Source organism: Elephantulus edwardii, unplaced genomic scaffold (genome assembly GCF_000299155.1).
Source record: "Elephantulus edwardii isolate Elephantulus edwardi_28Jun2011 unplaced genomic scaffold, EleEdw1.0 scaffold00063, whole genome shotgun sequence".
Taxonomy (NCBI): Eukaryota; Metazoa; Chordata; class Mammalia; order Macroscelidea; family Macroscelididae; genus Elephantulus; species Elephantulus edwardii.
The window spans coordinates 2823891-2834064 of NW_006399813.1; the positions used below are offsets into that span (position 1 = coordinate 2823891).

The following is a 10174-nucleotide window of genomic DNA, read 5'->3' on the forward strand; positions in this document are numbered from 1 at the left end:
GGAATCATTTCTCAAAATCCAGTGAATGTAAAGATGCTGTTACTTTGGAATACACAGAGGTGCTAGATTTCAGATACACAAAACACAACCTAAAATCATGGAAATTAAATAGTGTGTTTCAGGCTAGTTTTGGAAAAAATGCTTGTACATTTGAAAAACAAACAAAAAACCCCACAAAACTTTTTTCAAGGGAAATGCCTCCTTTCCAAATGCCTCCAGTCACAGGTGGCGCTTGAAATTAGCTTGTTTTCATGGTAATACACTAGCCTCTGAATGCATTCATTCATTCCTTCCCTGTCAGTACCTGAAATGGAGATGCAACAGATGAGAACAAAGGCTCTGCATCACCTGACCAATGTTTGTAGTGTTGCGCTCTCAGTGTGTAGAGGCATGAGTCATGTTAACACTGGAGGCAGGTCTTAGAGGAAACCACAGAAAAATAAAGTAGTGACCAGGTAGATGATAAACTGAGGTAGTAACCCTGTAAGCACTTCTGACGTAAAAATTCATTCCCATACTCAAACAAGCTCAAAATTAGAGGACATCTATTCTACTCATGCCTTCCATTATCTGCCAACAGGAGGCACATGGAGTAAAAACAGACCAGTAAAGAGCTGGATAATGACCCACTCTAACAGATGCACACCATGGAGACCTAACTAAATCAGCAAGCAAAATCAATCACTGCAAAGACTTTGGGCTAAAGATACTTAGAATTTCTAGCGGTTAAATCAATAGTTCTACCCTTTCCTGAGAGACATCAGGCCTTGCTATACCTTCCCCCATTAAAAGAGTAGAACACAATAAAGTCAGGCAGTGGCTACTGTCTGTATTTTACATTTTAAACCAGAATTCTCAGAGAACTGCCCATTTCAAAGTTTACAGCATCACCCTGATGGGTTTTAAAAGTGACCGTGCCAAAGTATGAGATTAATACTGGTTTTTGGAGAGGATATACATATTCAACAAAATCAAACGCTCTAAGATGTTTTTTTTTATCTTCTTCCTAGGAAAGCTCTAGGCTTTTTAGTTTAAAAAAGAAAGCCAAGCCTATGATGCCATTACTAATTTCTCGAGTCTTTTTAGACAATTTCTACTTGTTGAAAGACATAAAGCAGCACATTCAGCTGAGAACTACAATCACGTATAGAAATCCCCATAGAAAAGTCTGCACAAGAAATTTTATATACTAAGTGTTAAAATTTGGCAGACAAATGTCGTTTTTCCAAAGTGGAAGAGAGTACTGTACACAGAGGGTTTGTGTAGTCCTTGGAAATAACTTAGATGGGATAAAGGGAAAATAAAAACCCATCATACTTGCAACCAATCATTGAAAATTCATATACATATGACACAATATATTTAAAAGTTGGTAGCACATACAAGAATATTTTCTTAGCCTTAAAATAGAAAGGCCAAATCACTAGTGAGGGTGGAAAAAAAGAGAAAACACTTAAGTTTAGAATGTCAAGAAGAAAAAGAGCCCTAAATTTCGTGATAACTATACAAAATTTAAACTAGAAGTGAAAAAGGTCTTTGAATCTTCTAAATATCCATTTCTCAGGAAAGTTAGTTTTCAAAGTGCAAAACTGTAACGTAAGAGGTCCCCTTTTCAGCACAACAAGCAAACTGCATTCAAAAACATATCCAATGAAATCATAAAAGATATGTCTTCAAAAACGGAAGGATTAGAAGTAACCACACAATTTTATCTTTCAGCCCTGGATTTTTCTTTTTTTTTTGAGTGGATATATTACAAAAGAATACAAAACTAGGTCACTGGATACATGTTGCATTTCCTTTAAAAAGAATGCCAAAGGACAGCTGCCAACTTATGTTTTTAATAGAAACCTCTCCAGTAAGAGGTAGAGTATACTAGAGCAAGAGGCTGTCAAATCACTTTAATGCTTGTAAGCATTCCAGTCTTGGAGCCTATTAAACATTCGTTCTCTATGCTCAAGGGTCAAGCAATAGGCAATAGTATTTTCAGTTTCTCGAATTCGTCTCCGGAACCTGCATGCATCCCGAGCAAATTCTTCCCAAGGTCCTTTGCGATTCTCATCATCACTTATATAATACTCAGTAACTTCTTCAAGAAAAGTTACCTATAAAGAAAAAGATGAATTTAAATATCAGCATTGAGGTCAATACCGCTTACCACACCAGTTCTTTCAGTGTCATATATTTCACACAAATACTTGGTTTCACCCAGAAAAGAAAAAAGTTCTGACTGGAAGGGAAATGTGATTTGAACTTTATTTATACATATATATGGATTTATATACATATGTAGGTTTCTGTTGCATATAACCATATATACTCCCTCTTGATTTCTGATGTGAATAAAATTAATCCAGTTGCAGAAATGAAATTTTCCCATTATTGATCCCTGCTTTTAAATCCTGAAAGAAATCCAGTTGTGATATTCTTACCCTCAAAGTTTCCAAAGAAAGCTCTTCAGAAAAATCACTACTGTACCTCTGAAAAGCTTTAGCAATATTTTCCCTTAGTTTTATTCTTCCTTTTGAAAATTTTGCTCTTCAGTACTTTACAATTTTTGGATCATGAACACTTATTTCTGTTTTTGTATTATTAATTTTGCAATCCAAATATAGAAGAGAAAGTTACTTGATTTACTTGGTAAACAAAGTACAGCAGAAATCATTTAACAAGTAAGGGCTGTTACTTGGAAATTTAAAGGCGATTTTTTAGTGAAGATGCAAATTCTTTGGAGTTCCATTCCATAAGCTATCACTATATATGCACGTGAAGTGACAGTTTAGTAAGCAGGATGATATGCAATGAATGATAGTCTTTTTAAACTCCAATTTAACTTCTACTACAGAAGTTTCTAAAACATCAGACAAGACTTGCTTTAAAGTATGTTCACTAGTTACATCAGCTAATCCCACTGTGGTCTACTACTTTCATTCCCTTTACATCAGGCGTAGGAATGCCCGTGAGGACAATTAGTAGGTATGTAACACCTTACTAAATATTGCATTCTAGTCATTACTCACTGTGTCACTGAGACATATAACAACAAATACTTTTATAGTTTATGTCAAATAGTTTTCGTTTTTATCTCATTTAATGCTCGAACCAACCCTAATAAAAATGTACTATTATCATCTTGGGGAGGGGGGAAGAGTCACAGAGGCTAACTGAATTGTCCAAGGTCACATGGCTAAGTGGTACAATTAGGATTCAAACAGTGGATGAATAATGTGCACTATTGTGTGTCTGGACACAGTATTTTAAACCAGATCTGAAAGTACTGTTCCCAGAATTAGGCACTAAACATTTTTCTCTTAAAAGTGAGTGGCAAGCAGTCAGAGGCTGATTTCAGACAGTCATTCTCATGTTTCATTTCCAGCTCAAAATTTCTTAGCTATTTACTCATCTCAAATGGACTTAAAGAATGTGCAAAAAAATGATACAAGACTGCCCTAAAACCCCTGAACAAAATGAGGGACCATATCAAAGCAAAGCAAATTTTACTCCTCTCATTTAAATCTTTCAAAAACTCGTAAGCAGATGCACTGCCAACCCAAGGGCCAGACGTTCAAATCCACCATCTGCTCTCCATGAGAAAGATGGGGAGTCTCTCCCCCATACCAAGTTCCTTCTGGAGAGGGTGAAGCCAGGCTGCTCCTGGGGGGCAAGGATTCAGAAGTTTCGTCTGACATACTTTGGACATGTTGTGAGGAGGGACCAGTCCTTGGAGAGGGAGGTCATGCTTGGGAGGGTGGAGGGTCAGCGCAGGAAAGGAAGACCCTCGAAGAGATGGATTGATTCAGGCACTGGGATAATGGGGATAGGTGTGTCGGAGACAATAAGATTGGCAAGTGACAGAGAAGGGTTTAGGGCTGTTTGTACATAGGGTCGCTATGAGTCTCAGGTGACTGGACAACACATAACAACAACAACATTACTATTTCCACCTGATAAAGTAGTGAATCAAAGTCATGTCCGGCTGTCTAGCCATCTCCTGCCCCAACAACTCAGGCTAGAGAACACACCATTCCAGATGTCAAGAGCACATCCTCCAGCCCTAACTGCCTCTTTCACTTGTCTCTTCTAAATAACGAGGACCCCTAGTGGTGTAGTGTTGGGCTCCTAACTGTGGACAGAAACCACGAATTGCTCTGAGGAACAGTCTCCTCCCATGAAGAGTTAGAGCCTCGGAAACCAGACAGACAGTCACCATGATTCAGAACACTGTAGGTTTCTGTGCCATTCAAAACAGGCTTTTGTCAGGGGCCCCTAACAGGATAGAGCTGTTAAAATCACTACCCTTTCCTAATTATGAACTAAACTTTTATTTTCAGCATGACTTGGTCTACTTCTATAAAACAAGATATGATTACTGTCAACTAGAAACATTTTCTACTTAGACAACAGCTTCAAAAACTTGTTGACCGTTGGGAACCAAAGTTGCTGAGTCTCACGTCAGTACCAACTCACCTGCTCCTCTGTCCTTCCCAATACAGATGCAGGTAGCTAAGGCAGTTTTCCCTTTACCATGCCCAAAGTGAATATGGCAATATGATGAAGGAGTAAAATGCTCCATGAAGTTTTAAAATGAGCCCGGGAATAGGAGGTAGGTAACTACTCAAGAAAATCCAAATAGGTGCTATTACTGTACAAAGGAATTTTCACCTTGCAGGTGGCTAAGAGGCTCATCCTAGAGAGGGTGAGACCAGGCTGTTGCTCGGAGGCAAGAATTCTAAAGCTTCAGGACATGCTACAAGGAGGAACAGTCCTTGGAGAGGGACATCATGTTTGGGAGGGTGGAGGGACAGCGCAGGAGAGGAAGACCCTCGATGAGATGGTTTGATTCAGTGACAGGGGTAATGGGGGTAGGTGTATCAGAGACAGTAAGATTGGCACGGGATAGAGCAGGGTTCAGGGCTGTTGTACATAGGGTGGGGATGAGCCACAGGCAACAACAGTAAGGTGGCCAACGAGAACTCATATTGCATTCTAAAGGATTATCACTCCTAACCTGGTCACTCAAAACCACATACACATGAATTAAGTCCCTGGCAAACAACCAGATAAATAAGATCTGGTGCTATCTCCTCTGGGGGTTGGGGTTCTAACGGACAAGTAGGGCGCTTTTACTATGGAAGTAGAACATCAAGCGTCTACCAATCAGAGTCCTCATGAAAACCATTTGACAGCTCTAGGGCCGCTATAGGTCCAATCAGAAAAATGAAACTGTGAATAGTTCTGTTCCTTTAAAAACCATAAACGTTGACGCCTGTAGTGAAATTGCTAACCATGAAGGGGTCTTGATAAAAAATATGCACGACCATCCCCCCAAAAAAAGCCGCGTATGCTATGTTTAGCCGCATCAAAACGCTCAGAACTAATGAGCTGACATCGTGAGGGCGAGCAATGCAAACGAACCTTTTTCCTTTGGATACGCTGGTGTCCTCGCCCACGAAGCTGGCGCTCGCTCTGCTGCACCTCACAAGACACTGAGGTGTGACGCTCAGAAATGGTGGCAGGGGTCCCGGGCAGGCTGCTGTCAGGTCGGGGGGCAGGCTCTCGGCCACTCGTCTGCGGAGAAGGGGCCCTGGTGTCCAGTCTGGCCGCCGTCTGGATGGTGGCGGTGAAGTTCTGCGGGTTGTAAGGGTCGAAGGAGTGGAAGGAGTTCCAGAGGCCAGCGGTGTCGGGGTCCAGGTCCTCCCCCGACAGCGAGCTGTCACTGTCAAAGCCGCCGTCCTCCGAGTCCTCAATCCAGGCCTCACCATCGGAAGAATCCGAGGCAGACTCCGGGTCCCTGGCGTCTCCCCCCAAAATGTAATCGATCAGCTTGTTACTGCAGGTGGGTCGGGCGGACACGGGAGGGTCGTCATCGTCGTCCGAGCTGTCCAAGCCCGCGGCCTGGGCCTCTCCGGCCTCGCTGGCCCCGGCGACCTCCCGACAGGAGCCCCATTCCCGGGGGTCCAGGTCCCCCCGAGCCGGCGGCCCCTCTCCGCTCCGCACTTGGACGTTCTCCTCGGGGCCTTCCGGGGCGCTTGTGGGAAGGGCTTCGGCGGGGGCGCCGTGCGAGGAGCCGGGTTTCTGCTCCATCAAGAGGCGGCCCTGCTCCTCCTCTAGGCTGTGGTAGCCATGGTCCTGGTCCGGGGCGGCTGGCGCGTGCCCTTTGCCGGCCTGCTGCAGGAACTCCAGCCGTTTCATGCGCAGGTGCTGGATCTCGGGCAGCCCTTCTTCCCCCGACGCGGGCGGGCACCCCCGGCCCGAGGCTCGCGGGGCCTCCGCTTTCAGGACGTGCGGGTGGCGAGTGCGCTCGGGCGTCGCTGCCTGGCCGTCAACAAGCTCGCCGCTCCGCCCGCCGGACTGATAAGCGAGCTGGGGGAGGCAGTCGGCGCAGGGGGGGTTCAGCAGGCAGGAGACCACGGCCAGGTGGCTCAAGTGCGGAGTGTGGAGGGGCCCCGAGGTCGAGGAGCCGACGTCCCGCTCCGGCAAGAGGCAGGTGCGAAGGCTGCCCGGCAGCAGGTCCACGCGCCACAGCAGCTGCTCGACCAGGAAGGCGTGAGCGGCTGGGTCCAAAGCCTTTCCCAGGACCTTCAGTGCCAGCTCGTGGTCTGCGGACGAGCACTGGCAGCCGAGCCCTTCCTCCAGCCAGTCCAGGTGGACGGCGGCCGAGTCGTCCGCGGGCTCGCGCAGCAGCGAGCTCCCCGACTTCTGGACGGTGGCGAGGGCAGGCTCCTCCCGTCTCCTCAGGGCTCTCAGCACGCCGTAGCCCCCCGCCATCTCCAGCCACCTGCTGGAAATCACCCCACAGAAAAGCTGGGTCCACAGCAGCAACTTCTGCAACAAGCTGGGGAGAGGGGCAAAGAGCAAGGCCAGCAGCTTGGTCCAGTAGCGGCTCCGGACCTCGGGCCGGGGACAGGCAGACAGTGTGGGGTCCCCCACGTCTTCCGGGGAGGCAGGCATGTGGAATTTGGAAGAAGAAACCGGCCGTGATCGCCAAGAGAAGGGGAAAGGCAGCCGGTACCCAGCGCGCACCCCGGGTGCGGCCCGTTGCCGAAAACCGGCCGCTTCCGGCTCCATCTCCTTCGTGACCACAGCTCGGCAGCCGGAGGAGACTGAGCGGAGCCCTAAACAGTCTTGGCCTTGCTTCGCGGCGTTCCAGGCCGTTCTGCGGCCCGGCGGAGGAACCAGAGGGGAAAGCGGCTGCGGCAGCTGTCAGCAGAACACAGTCTAGCAGCGCACAGGCGGGATGCAGCAGCCGAGAAGAAATCCATGCTGGGCAGGAAGTATCCTAGTTGAATGGAGGCCTCACCAACCCTCGGCAGAAAAGCAGAACCATTAAAAAGCTCCAGAGTTGCAGCACGACACAGGAAAGGGCTGGGGAGGCGGGCCGGCGCGTGCAAAGCAAAATCCAAAATGGCTGCAGGGCTAAAGCCGGGGCAGGACACCCCAGGACACCAGGCAGAGAGGGGGGCCAGCCACGGCAACTGCGCCGCCTGCTCTGTGCCTCCTGACGTCTCTAGCGGAGCGCCGAGGGGGCGGGCCCTTCGGCACACTTCCGGCTGGTCGCTGATTGGTCCCGCTCCTGGTTGGGTTCCTGACTCTCCGCAGACTCTGGGCTCTCAAGCGGAAGGTTGCATCAGCCTGGCGGTGCCACTGCGCAGGCGCAGCGGTTTGCCTGCGGTCTCCTAAGAGATTGCTGGGCTGCACTCTGGGCTGAAAGAGAAGGGCTTGGGGAGGTGGAGGTGTTTCAAGATAACCAGAGAATTCCCGCGAGCTCTAGCACACACCCAAGTGCATACTTATCTCATGTATCAAGGTTCCAGCATTTTTTAGAACTAAGTAAACTTCCAGCCCCAGAGTTTAACATATACTAAGAGTTGTGTGGATACACACCTGTTTTTTACACTTAAAATGTGCATGGGGAATGAATTACTCAGTATTAGGATTTCTAAAGAACTATTTATCATTTCCTGGGTCTAGCTTGGAGGTCACGTACCCAGGCACACATTGTTTGACTCGTGCCTCCCTAGAAGAGTATCCCCTTTCAAAACTGGGGAAAGCTAGTCACAGAAGAGGTAAGAAACTTAAGTCTCCGTAACTCTTTTGGTTTTGGGTTTTTTTTTTCTTGCCAGCAGTCAACATACTCGATTCATATTTCTTTTCTGAGCTCCCAAAACACAGGGTACAACATTTGAAGAAGAAAGCACAGGTTATATTTTTTTTTAAAGTTGGCTAGTAGGGGGAGGGATGGGCGGGGAGAGAAGTGCAGCAATGAATGAATGGAAATCCAAAATCTCTGTAAATGCTCATTAAAATTATTTTTTTAAAAAGTTGGCTAGTTAGGGGAGCTCTGGTGGCCTAGTGGCAAGAAGCTGCAACTACAATCCCAGAGGTGTACGGTTCGAATCCACCAGATGCTCTGCCGGGGAAGGAGGGGCAATCTCCTCCTGTACCAGTCAGATCTGATTTGACGGTACACGCACACAAAAATAATAAAAAAATTTAAAAAAAAAAAAGTTGGCTAGTGACTTTAATTGCTACATTTAATTTTCGTGAGTTTTTTCTGAGTTTCTGTCCTTTTTTTTTTTTTTTCCTTGTGTGATTGTACCGTCAAATCAGATCTGACTGGTACAGGAGGAGATTGTCCCTCCTTTTCCCGGCAGAGCATCTGGTGGATAGAGTTTCTGTCCTTAATTGTCCTAAAACTTTGATGCCCATACTTCTGAAGTTAAACATCACACAGGGAAGATAGTGGTTGTGAACACTAGGAATAGCAAAAAGATCTGGGAGCCAGGGGGAGACCAGCTAGTATTTATTAGGCCAGTTCAAGGAAATGTCTTTCTAGGATTTTTTTTTTCTCCCCAGTTTCTGTGAAGTTAATTCTGATTGATACTTCTTGACCTCACACGTTTCTGAGGAGAAACATTACTCTGTGGAGTTTTCTTCCATTTTTACAGAAGGAGACCGCCAGGCCTTTTTTCTGCTGTAACACTGAGTAGGATCCATTGAAACCTTTACACTAGAGTCCACTTTGACTCAGCGATCCTAGTTACAACTAAACAAAGTCTTCCCTTACCTGTTATTATTATCTTCATCTCCGGTAATACATCACTTATCAGTGCAAAAACTTCACAAAAATATATCAATAATAGTTTAATAGTGAAAAGGTGGCCCAAATATACAAATTAGTCTCTAGACACCTTAGTTTCTTCAGCAATAAAATGAAGATAACAATTCCTTTCTTAAGACTACAATACAATATCTAGAGGAGATAAAGGTAATGAGAAAGATCCAGTCAGAATCTGGAAAGATGGGATAATGGTGGACATAGTTCAATGGTGATTAATTTTATAAGACACAATAAATGAAAATGATTGTATGAAATACAACGTGAGAGAAGGATAGTGTGAAAAACAATGAATGTGAACTTTGTATGGAAACCAATATAAAATAAGTTTTAGAAAAAGTACAATGCTAAATAATAAAACTAAAAAATTAATAATAATCCACAGCTATCTAATCTATTCCAAACCATGGCAGCCGTCCAGTGGAGTTCTGAGGTGGTAAATCTTTCTGGGAGATGACTAGCCATCTTTCTCACACAGAGAGACTGGTGGATTCAAACTAACTTTTCAGTTATTAGCCCAACATGTAACATTAGCCAGCAATCGGGGGGAGGGACAGTGCAGGAGTGCAAACTCCAGGATGAGATAGATTGACTAAATGACTGGGATAATGAGGGTAGGAGTGTCAGAGTCAGAGAGATCAGCTCAGAATGGGTCAGGGTTCAAAGCTATTGTGCATAGGGTCCCTCTGAGTCACAGGTGAGTCGAAGGCACATAACAACTACAAAGCCACCAGAAATTCCTTCCAATGCTTGTACCATCACTAAAATCTTATTTCCAAGTATTACACACACTACTACCTGTATTTTCAGCTCACTGCCCAGTATTCCTAGTTAGGTATCAACATCCAAAAGTCTTCCAAATCATTTACCCTTGCCACTGTTTTTATGATCTCCTAACGGAAATACAAAGGAGGAGGAACAGTTGTAAGCAGACCCTAGTGATTGGTACAAGGAATGTGAGAGCCATGAATGAAGGAAAATTAGAAATTGTTAAGAAAGAAATGGAACGCATAAATATTGACATATTAGGCATTGGAGAGATGAGATGGACTGGCA

The 10174-nt window shown here is 45.5% G+C and overlaps 1 protein-coding gene across 1 annotated transcript; it reads right to left on the reverse strand.

The window, feature by feature from the left end:
- Window positions 1–1901: 1901 nt before the first annotated feature.
- Window positions 1902–7262, reverse strand: PPP1R15B (protein phosphatase 1, regulatory subunit 15B). Its single transcript, XM_006887984.1, has 3 exons — window positions 7231–7262; window positions 5416–7156; window positions 1902–2105 (listed from the first exon to the last, which is right to left on the reverse strand). Exons 1-3 carry the CDS (start codon window positions 7260–7262, stop codon window positions 1902–1904), a joined length of 1977 nt encoding a protein of 658 aa, XP_006888046.1.
- Window positions 7263–10174: the final 2912 nt, after the last annotated feature.